Source organism: Pan paniscus, chromosome 6 (genome assembly GCF_029289425.2).
Source record: "Pan paniscus chromosome 6, NHGRI_mPanPan1-v2.0_pri, whole genome shotgun sequence".
Lineage (NCBI taxonomy): Eukaryota > Metazoa > Chordata > Mammalia > Primates > Hominidae > Pan > Pan paniscus.
This window is the reverse complement of record NC_073255.2, coordinates 164,658,720-164,673,586: the sequence shown is the minus strand read 5'-3', so window position 1 is coordinate 164,673,586 and position 14,867 is coordinate 164,658,720. Positions and strand designations below refer to the sequence as shown.

General features: G+C 40.0%; 1 protein-coding gene across 1 annotated transcript in view; it reads right to left on the bottom strand.

Annotated features, from left to right (window-relative positions):
- SND1 (staphylococcal nuclease and tudor domain containing 1) overlaps positions 1-14,867 on the bottom strand; it is a 436,722-nt gene that overhangs the window by 274,096 nt on the left and 147,759 nt on the right. Inside the window, exon 11 of the mRNA XM_003806046.5 lies at positions 7,470-7,559. Coding sequence (XP_003806094.1) covers positions 7,470-7,559 — 90 coding nt within the window. The remainder of the gene's footprint in view (positions 1-7,469; positions 7,560-14,867) is intronic.

Sequence of the window (14,867 nt, the reverse complement as noted above, 5' to 3'; positions counted from 1 at the left end):
CAGCTGAGCTGATTCAGCACAAATCTCCCCTAAAATAAAATCTTGGTTTGCAGAGAGTAAGCATGGAAAGTTCCAGCCCCAAGGACGACATTTCAGAAACCCAGCTGAAAAGATCAGGAGTGGGTGGCTTAAGACAAGCCGACCACAAATCATGTTATAAATATGGGAACATTCACCAGAAAAATATGAGCAACTTGGGAGTCCAAGTAAGAAAGTCTTTAATAATAAGCAAATTAATATAAGAGTATTACCCAGAGATATGAGAATCTCGAGGATTCTGGTAGCTAATAAATCATTTCCCTCAGGTGAGCATACGGAAGAAATTTCCAGGAACGCAGTTGAAAACTCTAGCTTCTTCATTTAACTTAGAGATGCTTTTTAAAGAGGATATTACAACATACATCACACAAATAACACACTTCAAGGCCGAGCGTGGTGGCTTACACCTGTAATCCCAGCACTCTGGGAGGCCAAGGCAGGTGGATCACCTGAGGTCAGGAGTTTGAGACCTGCCTGGCCAACATGGTGAAACCCCATCTCTACTAAAAATATAAAAAATTAGCCAGGTGTGGTGGCAGGCGCCCATAATCCCAGCTACTTGGGCGGCTAAGGCAGGAGAATCACTTGAACCTGGGAGGCGGAGGTTGCAGTGAGCCAAGATCCTGCCATTGCTTGCACTCCAGCCTGGGCCACAAGAGCAAAACTCCATTTCAAGAAAACAACAACAACAACAACAACAACAACAAATAACACACTTCACCAAAGAAATGTGTGCTCAGCTCAACACCCTGATAATCCTCAAAGAACAGAGGTACTTTTCAGAGTCTGCAGGGAAAACAACAACAACAGACAACCAAAAGCTCATTATCGAAAAGACCATTTAGGTGGCAGCAGGAAGAAAGCTACCTTGCTGAGCTTCCAGAAACAGGCAACTCCAGTCATTTCTGTTAATCAACCTTCTCTTTACAAGAGAGCTCAAGAATCAAGGGGTAAAAGATTAGGATCCTTCCCAAAACCCAAAGGGTAAAGAGCATCTAAAATGAAACATGGTCTCCAATGCATGTTGACACATTACTACCACTTCCAAGTGGGAGAACTCTTCCTAGAAAAATGCATGGTCGGAAATTACAAGTCATTCAAAACAGCTCTCAATTTGGCAAATATCTTCAGTCATTTGTTCAAAAAATTTACAGCCACACCGAACAGCTGGCACTGAGGAGGCAAGGACAAGCAACCTTGTATAAACCTGTCAATTTAAATCACAATGCATTCACAACCTTAGGGCCTGCTTTGATCATTAATGTAAAGGACTTTTCCATAGCATGAATGAATCAAATTAATATGAGGTGAAAAATGTGGAGATGACAAAAGAAATGTTTATAAAATCCAAACTTAAATAGAGGTAATTAGGAACAAGAATCCCCAGAATCCCAGCTTTTTGTACTTAACACAGCTGATTAGGTAACACACTGCAACAGACAGAACACAAGTGTTTTTAAGGAAAAGGACAACCCTGATAAATAGCCAGGGAGAAGGGTGGAGTCCTCCTCAGCAAAGCTCTGTGCCCTTGAAGAGCTCTCACTAGCAAGAGTGAAAAACTGCTCCTGCTAAGCAATGTTACTCCCGGTACCTTCGGAGATCTATTCTCATACAGTGGAACAAGCACCTACAGTGCCCCTCAACTTCTCCGTGACCCTGTGCCAAGATAAAAAAAAGCAACACCTGTCCTTCCTTTCTCCCTGATGCTCCCAGAAGTCACACCTATGCCAAGGGAATGAAGAGAAAGAGAAATCAAGCTTCAAAATTGGCTTAGCAATGTTATCGAGGACTTCACATTGTCTGTATATTTAGGCGAAGAACATGTAATCTGACACTGCTTTCTCTGAAGAACGACTTGATGAAACACAACTTCACAGGGACATCTCAAAGACTAATGAGATAATGTCTAGAGGGCTAAAAGCACTCTGAAGGCAGATATACAGTGCTATTACCACCTCCTGATAGCCACAGACTACCTGAAGAAATCTACTTTCTTGCAGCATGTAAAGGATGTATTATATACAGGAACAGACATTATTCCAAAAATACCACGACCCTGTCTATATCTGAGTCAGTATACACAACAGAGAAGTAAACATTTCTAAAAGTCTTTAATTCAGCATAGCAATTAAAAGCATTGGCATCTGAGTAAAGTACTTTTCTGTGGGCTCCAGTTTCTTTACTTGTAAAGACCAGAACAACATGTAGATCTTGCAGGGTGGAGGCGAAAATTAAAAGTGAAAACAAAGTTCTCAGAGTTCAGTGCTTACTATGAAGAGAGAACCCAATAAACAGCAGTCCTAACCCTTGAAGATATAATCGGCATTCTATCAAATGCTTTACCAAAAAAAATAGTCTGTCTACTTCACAGAAGAAATTTCAAAGGCATGAAAATTATAAAATGGTAGCCACCAAATTACAAATGAGCCACATCTCCAAAACTCTTAGACATTTAGAATATTTTATTTTATTGCATAGAAACAAGGCTATAAACAGTAGTTGGGTTGCCAACCTAGCTCACAGAAGCACATTTACCCAGAATAGAGATAATATCATTACATATATTAACCATTTCCAGATTGATTTTGGATTACTGATACGAGGAGGTAGTCTAACACCCTGATTCTTGTGGCAAAACCAGTAGGAAGGCCACATAGGAGTCCAGGCTAGACGAGATATAAGCAAGGTAGGCGCAGTGCACTGGAAAGGAGGAATCATTCAGATACATATCCAGCAGAAGTGGGTGAGGGACTGGAATAAGGGTGTCAAAGATGTCTGATAGCAATAGATAATGGGGTAACTCCCATAACACCAGAGGAGAGCCAGATGTCCACCAGAAGATCAAGAGATTAGTCTTGGAAATTCTGGATTTATAAGTCTGGTGCACATGGAGATCATTTCCATCTCCACACCCTAAAAGTACATACCTCAAGAAAGACAGATTTTGAAAAGAGAACAACAATCTAAGGCAATCTGGATTTGAAATAACTCACTAAATGATTTATAGCCCCATAACTTCCCAAATGTCTGCACTGATCAAGAAAAATGCCCAATTTTAAGTGCCTAAAAAGAGCTGGGTTAGTTCAGATAACAAATTTCAATGGCATGAAAGCCACAAAAAGGCTGCTGTTAGTTTACAAATGAGGCTCATCCCCAATATTTGCTCATCAAAAGAAATAGTAAAAGGGACATTAAAGCAATAGGCATATATTTTCAGGACAGTCTCTGATGATAGAACAGTTTACAATGAGCATCTACTGTCAGCACAGAAGCTTCAATGCACTCTGGCTTCTTACAATTCCATCTTTTCCATCATTTTTGAAACTCCAGTTGTCCAAACAAATTGCAAGTTTAAATACAATGGTTCCCATGGTGATAGAAATTCTGCAATTAAGGGACAGGAGCTATAGAAATGACTCATATGTCATTTTAAAAAACTGTATCACATGGATAAACCATACTGAGTCTCAACTTTAGATATTTTATAAGATAGCTGGAGGGAAATCCCAATGAAGATCCCAGTTACTACCTTATTCTCCTGAAAGCAAAATGACTAGGGCAATGCAAACTGATCTCTAAGCGTTAAGGGAAATAAATTGTAAACACAGAAAAAGATTGCTCCTGCTATCAGAAGAAGACCACAGCCTAAGGACACCAGTCTCACCATTGTATTCACACAGCGAGAAAATCATTCTGGAAAACCAGAAAACATGTTAAAGTTATTACAAATTCCATTTCATGATGAGCCTGTGAAGAAATTAACACAAAACTCTTTGCTGTGAATATTCCTTAGTCAAGATTTTAGTGAAAGAGGGCAGATGGTAAACAGGAGATGGGAAGGGAGTTCTACTAGGCAGTATGGCAATTGAGGGAGTTTCCAAAATGCTTCAAGGATACACACAGTATTCTTCTACCACTCTCTCAATTAGAAACACACACATACACACCCTTTAGCACCAGCACATACTCATCTTCTGAAAGCTAAAGCCCTCATGCAGATCTAATTAAATAACACTGGAATTCATGCAATGGGTTGAAAAGGCAATAAAGTCAGCAGAACCAACAAAGAAAGGGAAAAATACTCCTCATGATGTCAGATTAGTCGCACGCTGATGCACTTCTCATAACCTCAGAACCAGGAATATATCATAACTGAAAAAGTAGGGCTATGAAAGATTCTATATAAAAACAGTATTAAGCAAAATCAAACCATATACTTTACTGGCATCTGGACAAACATGAAATACTACCATCATCCTATATTCTCATAACTCAACTTCATGAGAGAAGGAAAGCAAGTAATAGTCCCAGTTCACAAATTACGAAACAAAGCCTCCAAGAGAAGTATGGGTAATTTAATTAAAGGCATTAATCCAGAATTAAATCCAGGAAGTGAATCCATTTCCAAAAACTAGGATGGAGGTCATCAAAGCCAACAAAACACCTTAGCAGTTTACCTTCAGTCTTATTTCTCTGCATTCTAGCAACTCCTCAAAATTGTCATATTATGGAATCCCTGAGAAGGTCAAATAATAGTCTAGGCAGAGAAGATGATTTTACCTCCATTATCTTTCTTAAGCTGTGACAGGCTGCCCTAATCAGCTTTCGTGCACACAGGCACATAGATACACACGCTCCCTCATGGTGCCTCTTAATCACCATGTGCCATGCTGAACAGCTGCAGAGGTCTGAAGGGAATTGGTAGAAATGTGCAATGATGTGCTAGCCACTCCCCTGAGGCAGCAACTGCCCTGCCTGCTCCCAGACGCCAGAGTACATGGGTGTTCACTGTGGCAAGTGACAGGCCCAGAAGACAGGCAAGTGGTTTCAGGTGGTGAGTCAGGAAAAGCAGTTTGCATCAGGAATGTTCCAGCCCAGCAGAGCTGAGTTGCATCCTACTCACTACTCAGGGATACAATATTCATCATTTATACAATGTCACTCTGGGGAAAAAAACTTGAGCTCAGCACAAATAGAATACAATCAACTCTGTTGCACAGGAACCAATAAAGGAGGCTTCTCTCACCAAGAGGGAACCTAATTGATTAAGAATTGACTCCATATCTGACACTGGAGGTTAGTCCTTTTATCCTGTGACAGAGCACTTTACAATGGCCTGGCATACAGTCCTTGAGAGCAGAACCTTGGTCTAACCTTCCAAGACCATTAGCAGCTGCTGCAATAAGCTATGATCTATGGTCCCAGGGATGAAACAGAATCAGGGTTAAGGCAATATTCAAATAAACCAGGTGGATGCCATAATACACGCCACACAACTGGCTACACACGAATCAGATATGTGCTGCCACTCCTTTCAATGTGATTTTAGATAAATTTCAATAGAAACCCACACTTGTGAAGAAATTCCTTGGCTATCTATAAGCAACTGTTTATAAGCCAGTAAATGAGCGAAATGATATCAACTTGGTGGAATAGAGATGTTAGACATTAGATCAGATAACAGGAGATCTAGAAATTGAAAGAAGCTTAAAGCCATCATTCGTACTCCACCTCATGAATGAATACAGCATGCTGTCAAGTTTTGTACGATGACAAATGAACCTATTCTCTGAAGAAACCTGAGTAGATCGAATACTCATTTTTGAGAATCCAGTTCGGTTTCTCTTCCTCAAAATTAGCAATTTTACCTTATGTCCAACTTCAAAATCTCTTACTATAATTATCATCCTAGTGACTATGGTATACAATAAAAATGGTTGTATTTATAATTAGGATACACTATTTTGGTATTAGTTCAAAAGTCAGAGCCTTATTAAACCTGTCACAAGGCCGGGTGCAGTGGCCCATGCCTGTAATCCCAGCACTTTGGGAGGCCAAGGTGGGCGGATCACGAGGTTAGGAGTTCAAGACCAGCCTGGCCAACACAGGGAAACCCCATCTCCACTAAAAATACAAAAATTAGACAGCCATGGTGGCACGCACCTGTAGTCCCAGCTACTTGCGAGGCTGAGGCAGGAGAATTGCTTGAATACAAAAGGCGGAGGTTGTGGTGAGCAGAGATTGCACCACTGCACTCCAGCCTGGGCAACAGAGTGAGACTCTGTCTCAAAAAAACAAAAACAAAAACAAAAACAAAAACAAAACCTGTCACAGCATCGATGGTTCAGGTAAGGAATGCTAATATGGCTTTAGTGTGTTATGGCCAGATTAAAAAAAAATGGCTTTGCCTTTCTGAAGATACAATAAATATTGACTCAAAATATGATATTTCTCCCAAAATCCAAACTGAAACTAAGTGAGGAAAAGATGAATCACAGTACCTCCTTGGATAGCATTCTTTCAATCACTATCATAGGAACCATCCCATTCATGTTCTTTATTGATCCAGGACATAAGAAACTACCCAGGACTCTTAGAGTTGGGCCATGAGGAAAAATGAGAGGATGCTCAAAGGCTTACTATCAGATTCCCAGAATGCAAATTCTGTGAACAGTCACAGAATATTATGCCCTAACAAGGAACACAAAGAAATGAAATGTATGGCCTCCAAACTGTTACATTAGAAATATAAAGTCAACATGCGGCTGGGCATGGTGGCTCATGCCTGTAATCCCAGCACTTTGGGAGGCTGAGGTGGGTGGATCACTTGAGGTCAGGAGTTCAAGACCAGCCTGGCCACCATGGTGAAACTCCGTCTCGACCAAAAAAATACAAAAATTAGCCAGGCGTGGTGGTGCATACCTGCAGTCCCAGCTATTCTGGAGGCTGAGGTGGTAGAAATGCTTGAACTCAGGGTGTAGAGGTTGCAGTGAGCTGAGATCACACCTCTGCACTCCAGACTAGGCAACAGAGTGAGATGTTGTCTCAAAAAAAAAAAAAAAGCCATCAAGCTACACAAAAATCTGCACATGAACTATCAGGAAGCCACACACCCCTTCCTGAAAAAAAAAAACTCCCACAGGGTATAGGAAATTCTGCCAGCCAGAAGAATAGAGGGAGCATTGATGCCACAGTGCATTACAATAGGCGTGCTCTTAGTCCAGGTCATGCCCTCTTCCCCTTATAGCCAGCCTATCCCTCAGAAGTAGGGGAAGCATGAAAAAGCAGCAACCTTCCCTCGCTAGTAAATTCCATAGCCCTGGACATTTAATGAAGGTGGCTGGAGAGAACAAGAGAGCCAACTGAATGGAGCTCAGGGCAATATGCAATTATTAAAACTGGAATTGAGCCCGGACCCTGCTGTGAGACTATTGGCAATCAAACTGTGGTCAGGGCCCCAATTTTAAACCTCTCCCATCGGGTACCGTTTCTGACACATAAACACGACTCTCTTCATATCAAATTAATTCCATTTGACTTGATGGAGAAGTGTCATCTGCTGGTAAAGAGCCCAGCTTATAACAATTGCCTCCAAAAGATTAGCTTAAGCCCAACCACTTGCAAATATGCTTCTGTCATCAATTACTTACCTTCTTCCCAATAAGCTTTTTTCGAAGAAATTCCCGGGCCTCAAACATGTAAGGAATGTCATACAGGGGACGCAGTTTCTTGTTCTTATCCTAAAAGTAAAATAAAACATGACATCAGGAATGAACAAAATCAAATGAACACGTACAACAGCACAAGATATAGGAATGTGTCTGAAATTGGTTATCTCTTAGTATCGCAAATATTAAATGTGTTAAGACACATAATAAATGATTAAAAGTATTTGGTTGAAGTGCTTTACCGAGAATAGGGCTACCTTTTTCACATAACAGGCTCACAAATAAGAAATGAAGTGTTTGTAATTACCCAAACTGGAAACAAATGGTCTTTAACACAGACATAGAGGCATAAACTGTATTACAGAAGAAGCTCAATTAAGTATTAGGACCCTTCAAATATTTATAGATATTTTAAATCCAATTCTATTACTCAAAAAATCTTTATTGAGCACCTACCAACTGTTAGTTCCATACAAAGCATTCTGTAAATACATATATAATCCTGGACTCAAAAATTATGAAACTTAAAATAGTAATAACAGAAATCCTACAGATATGAAATAGCAACACAAAGCAGTTTTTTTTTTCTTCCTTTTTTTTCAGACAGAGTCTTGCTCTGTTGCCCAGGCTGGAGTGCAGGGGCATGATCTTGGCTCACTGCAACCTCCGCCTCCTGGGTTCAAGCAATTCTTGTGCCTCAGCCTCCACAGTAGCTGGGATTATAGGTATGTGTCACCACACCCAGCTAATTTTTGTATTTTTAGTAGAGATGGGGTTTCACCTATTGGCTAGGCTGGTCTCAAACTCCTGACCTCAAATGATCCACCTGCCTCTGCCTCCCACCCAAAGTGCTGGGATTACAGGCCTGAGCCACCACACCTGGACAATAGTTTTGATTAAGTGCTATGCTAATACATGTGATACAGACTAGGGACTAAATGCTATAAGAGTTCAGGGAAGTGGAAAGAAGTAATCAGGAAATGTTTCATTGACAAGGTCAGATTTAATATGAGTTTGCAGGATAGTAAAGAAATAGGAGGAAAATTAAAGTTGGAAAAAACAGAAAACCAAAAGAAGAGAGGCAGGAAGAAATAGTATGTCAACACATACACACTTACTTCATTATCTCATAGGCCCCAGACTTCTCCTAAAAGAGGTGGCTATTCTAAGCAATGCCATTTTTAGATGATATAAGACGGTCTATCTAGATGAAGGTAACAGAAGTAGGAAAGGACAGGAGCCCGAGAAATGATGAGAACCACTTGAAGAAATGAATTAACGGGAACTGACAATGGTGTAGAAAGGGAAGATAAAGGAGTAGGAATCCAATGTGGAGTCATGATGACATGCGTAAGTCAAGAGACTTTTGTCTTTGTATAAGAAATAAGAGATCCTGACTACACCAGTTGGTATACTTCACTTTAATGTTTCCCTCCCAGAAGCCTATAAGTTCCAAGACAAAAAAGACCCATCCATTTGTTTTTCTTTAACTCCCCAGAGCCAAGTACAGTACCTCCCTCATTAGTACATACTCAATAACTACAGTTAGATATAAGTAGCTCCAAAGAAACATGCAGACTGATATACAAAGATCAAGTATGCTAGGAGAACAGGACTGCTTTGCAGACTTGAGAACCTCCAGGAAAATATTTGCAAAAAGTATAGAAAGACAGGAGAAAATCAAGGACTAACCCCTACCCTAGACGTACACCATTGATTCCACATCCTCTATGCTTATCCAATCTGGCCGAACCTTTGCCATCTATTATGCACCTGACAAAACAAGACACCTCTGTGTAGTCCAAACTGTACTCAAAGCAGATATTACATTTTTTCCTAAATAGCCGCTACTCTTAAGTAAACAGCCTTCATCATTTCAATGCCCCATTTAAAAATCATCCTAAGGTCGATATTATGGTTAAGGGGATCTATGAAATAGATGTTTCCTCCTAGATGCAAACTAAGCCTCCATGCCTCTAGCACATACAAACATTTCAATTCATTGACTACGACCAAGAAAATCTCTTATGAGAATGCAGATAACACTTTCCGTGTCAAGGAAATTTGAGTTTCATATTCACTAATCAGCTGTTTTCTACCTCCTGTTAAAAAAAGTGGGGGCAGAGGGCATAATGATCATCATTCCAGTGCTCTTCTAAAAACTTAAGGTAGCTCCTTCTCCCAGATCATATGTGGAAGTCAACATACTCCAAATAGAAGCCTCTGGGGTGGCTGAGCTCTGATCAAGGCCCAGGTGTGTCATGATCACTGTCTAATGGGAAGGATATGACCGTAAACATGAGAATCTTTAGAGGAACAAAATAACATTGAGGTTTTCTTACAGAAAATAAAGGAAATGGGATGCATAGAAATTGCCTGGGTTAGGGGAATGCTGGTTAACACAAGGGACAGATGTACAGGATTATGGATATTTTATAAAAATAGATTACAAATCAGAGATCTCTTAAGGAGCCAAGTGTAACATAAGCTGTAAAGCAGAGTTGGTGATGGCGCTCAATCATACGTAAGAATGCTTGCCAGACAGAAGATACCAGGTGCCGGTAATAAACAGGATTTTAAATAAAGACAAAATCAATGGTTATCACAACCAGCCCTCAGGAATAAAGAAGTGTCAGCATATTCATATTCACCAAACAACAGTGGACATTCTATTTTCTGAGGGTAGCTCTGTGATTACTAAAGACTAAGTGAACATTTTGAAAAATGAATTGAACAAAATAACGACACTGACCTTACATAGCCTTATGATTTGCCTCAGAACCCAAAATCCTGCAACTTACCTACATTTTTTTTTTTTTAAAGATATGGGGTCTTACTATGTTGCTCAGGCTAGTCTTGAACTCCTGGCTTCAGGCAGTCCTCCCATCTCGGCCTCCTGAGTAGCTAGGACTATAGGCATGCACCACTACATCTGTCTCCCCACATATTCTGAAACAGCACAGAGGTAGACGGGAATGTCAGTTGGCTGTAATTCCAAAACTAGGAATAAAAGGTAAGAAACACTGTTCCAATGAGCCTTCAAATGAAGATTATGGGTTGAGGTACAACTAAATGTTTGAAAATGTTTGTCCAAATAAGAATCTTGCTTTTAAGACACTCCACAGGACAAAATACCCTTAAAAGAATGAAGGAAAATAAAAAGTGTATCAACAAACACCCCAATAAAAAACAAGGCACCTTCAGAGTCTGATTATATGTCTCTCATGAAGCTAGAAAAGAACTAATAGCACAAGCAGAAAACAAGATACCACAGAATGATCTTGTTACTCTAACCCCTCAGAGCTAGTAGCTATTGACATCTGCAAACATCTTACAAGAGAGATATTAGAAGTCCCTGAGAAACCACAAAATAAAAGCAATTCCTGCAAATTACCAGGTATATAAAAGCCTTTGAAATCTCCAAGAGGCAAGTGAGGTATGGAATGTATTCTCAGAAAACAGGACTTTAGCTGAATTTTGCCTGCTTAAACAGAACTGTCTAGTTTAGATTCTAATTTACATGGAAATATTTTTTAAAAAATAAAAATAGGAAAAAATGCTTGCTTCATAAACTCGTGGGTGGATAATACACAAACCAATATGTGCTGTAATCACTGTTCATCCTGAGAAATGACATTGCATGTAGGCCCTGCAATGACTCACATTAGAGATGGAAGAGGTAATGTCAGTCATCTGTACCTCTCATCAGTTTGGGAAGGAGGCCCAATATCCACATCTCAGCATCTGAAGATACAGTTAGCATTTTTTCAGGAAGGTATTTTTGGCTGGTTGCCAAAATTGGGAGTCTGGCCAATGTTCATTAGGAGGGAATGAAAGAGAACTTGAATCAAGTCCTTATTCTCAACCCCCATTCAGGCCTAATTTTACCTAGCCCATTCTTAAACATTGTACCCACAAAACTAAATGACCTTGGGATACTGTAGGATTATTATAAATGAGGGAGAAATGAAGGCAGAAAAAAGAATATAAATTGATTACCACTGACATACACTAAAAATGGTGAAGATGGTAAATTTTATATGTATATTTGATCTCATTTTTTAAAGTGTAAAAAATAAAAATTTTTTAATAGTAACAAATTATATATTTAAAAAAGGTTGAAATGTGTGGCTCCACTAAAATTTTAAAAGTTCTGTACTGAAAAGACATCATGAATGAAGTGAAAAGTCAAAGAAAGCACTGACAGTAGGGATAAGTGAAATGGAAAAAAGAACATGGAGAGCAGGAAAGGGAACAGGAGTGCAGGGCCACAGCTGTAATATCAGGGCAGGCTGCACTGAGATTAATTTTATCAAAAACTCAAAGAGGTATGGGATGCCCAGTCATCGGAAGAAAAGCAAAGATAACAGCCAATGCACATTAGCAACAAAGGCACCACCACTGCAGCTAGAGCAGAATGCAGGAGCGGGAGGCAGCAGGAGATGAAGACACAGAGCTGACTTCACATTTGAAAGAATTATTTTGCCTTTTGTGTTGAGAACAGACACTGTGACAAGAAAAGGATGGAGTAGAGGAGACAAATTAGGAGATTATGATAGTAATCTGGGCAGGAAATCATAAGAGATTACATCAAGGCAGCGGCAGTGAGGAAGGCAAGAAGTGGTCAGAACTGGAAACATTCTGAAAGAAGATGGATGGAACGTTAGGAATGAAAGAAAAGGAGGAATCAAGAATGACTCCTTTTTTATCTGAGCACATGTAAAGATGGCTGGGGTCATCAAATAAGATCGGGAAGATTCACCAGTAGAATAGACGAACGGAGAAGGGTAAGATCAGGAGACATGCTAAGCTTCAGCTATTAGACACCTGAGTGGAGATGTTGAATGGGCAGTTGGGTATACAAACATGGAGTTTGGACCCAGCAAAATACGTTTGGGAGTTGTTGGCATATAGGTAGTATCTTTTAACATTAAAAGGTCATGAATATGCAACAGGAGACTGAGAAGGAGCAACCAGTAAGCAGGGTGGAAGGAAAATACCAGAATGCTGTGTTCTGGAAACCAAGAAAAGAAAACGAGTGGACAAGAAGGAATGATCAACTGTGTCAAATGCCACAAACTAAGGCAAGCAAAATGGGAACTAAGATTTGCACTTTGGATCTAGCTAAGTGTGGGTCATTGGTAGTTTGACGAGCATACTTTTGGTAGAGCACTAGGGGTAAAAGCCTGGTTGAAACTACAAATGGGTGCACAAGAGAATGTTAAGAAAAAACCTGAGGACAGCAAGAACAGTTGACCCTTGAATGACATGGGTTTAAACTGTGCAGGCCCACTTATATCTGGATTTTCTCCTGCCCCTGCCATTCCTGTGACAGCAAGACCAACCTCTCCTGTTCTGGTCAACAGTAGGCAATTAGTAGTTGAATTTTGGGGGGAGTAAAAAGTTCTAGAGCTGGGCGTGGTGGTTCACGCCTGTAATCCCAGCACTTTGGGAGGCCAAGGCAGGTGGATTATGAGGTCAGGAGATCAAGACCATCCTGGCTAACACGGTGAAACCCCATCTCTACTAAAAATACAAAAAAAAAAATTAGCTAAGCATGGTGGTGGGTGCCTGTAGTCCCAGCTACTCGGGAGGCTGAGGCAGGAGAATGGCGTGAACTCTGGAGGTGAAGCTTGCAGTGAGCTGAGATCGCGCCACTGCACTCCAGCCGGGGCAACAGAGCAAGACTCTGTCTCAAAAAAAAAAGAGTTCTATACATGAATTTTTGACCACGTGGAGGCTGGCAATCCTAAACCCCACACTATTCAAGGGTCAAGTGTATATACAGTCCTTTCAAAAGCTGTGTCATGAAGGAGTACGAAGAGACTATGGTGGCGTGCACCTTCCCTGGCAAGGAGGCGGCAGAGCGAAGATAAGGTTTTTGAGTTTGATTTCAGATTGGAGAAATAACAGGCAATGGTCTAGTGGTGAGCAAAGGAGAGAGAGAAGAGAACTGCTAAAGCAATGTCCATGCCATGGACAGAATGGCTTTCCACAGAGCACCAGTAGTTCATCTGCAGGTGTACGGATGCAGATTCCAGTAGGTGGGTGGATAGATGTGGTACTGAGAGTTGGTGGGGGTTCTCTTCTGATTACTTTGATTTACTCAGTAAATAACGGACAATCGATAAGAAAAAGAGAAATAAACCCATAGATGAATTGGCAAAAGATATAAACAGGTACTTCACTGAAGAAGCCCAAGGACACATTAAGTATGCAAAAAAGTATAACTTGATAATTGTCAGAAAAATGTAAATTGAGATACAGTACCTCCAACATATTGGCAAATATTTTAAAGAATGTGGAGAAATAGGAATGCCCCTTAACCACTGATGGGAGTATAAAAAGGTTAAATACTTTGGCACTTTGATGTGGCGCTATGTGGCACTGTTTGGTTAAAGGTGGTAACACACATACCTCTAACTACGAAATGCTACTTACAGGTAGGTATATGCCCCAGAAAATTCTCATACGTGCAAGACAAGTATAACAACATCCATATTAACACTGGATATGGTATAGTCACCCAATGGAATACACAGTAGTTTGGCTGATTTAGAGCAACACAGCAAATGGACAGATTGAAAAAACAAAATTGAGCTGGAAAAGCAAGTTGTAGACTGATATAGTAAAACCCAATATAAATGCAGACTAAAAACAGATACAAACAATAGTATATTATTCATAGAGCTCTGTAAGCAGCAAAAGAATAAAAATGCACAATGGTTACTGATGTGGAATGGGTGGGGAGAGAAAGAGAAAACCTCAAAATGGGGTTGAGGACAAGTACACAGGGACTTTCAACTGTGTGTGTAATACACAACAGTAAAAAGGAAAAAAACAAGGCTCTGAAGCACACAGGGAAGAATATCAAGGCTGAAAAAGGAACCCAGATGTTTGTTATGTTATTCTATAAACTTAGATTTCTTTTTTAAGACAAAAGTGTTGAGGGAGAGAAAATCTCCAAAGCTTCTTTGATCACCCTTTCCCATTTCTCCCAATATTTCATACTTTTATTCCTCTCTTCAGCAGAATAACTGGCCATTCTTTTCCTCATAAGAAATGTATTAAATTCCACTTATTTCCTCAAAAAAAGGATACTCTTCCACAGATATATCCTTCTGTGAGGCAGAGGAAATAAATTTAACTACAAAAGTTCTATAAACAGGGTCAAAAACAAGTTTGATTTTTATTTTTAAAAGGAGCCTCAACAATAATATATGAATTAATGTGCCCAAGTGGAATTATACTCCATGATGATCTTAAAACTGACTGTTGAATTACAATAAGAACTACAGACATGATCAGATTAAAATGGGTAAGATTTCAAACAGTAAATAATGGACCAGTCCCAGTTGCCCTGCCACACATGCCATTTTA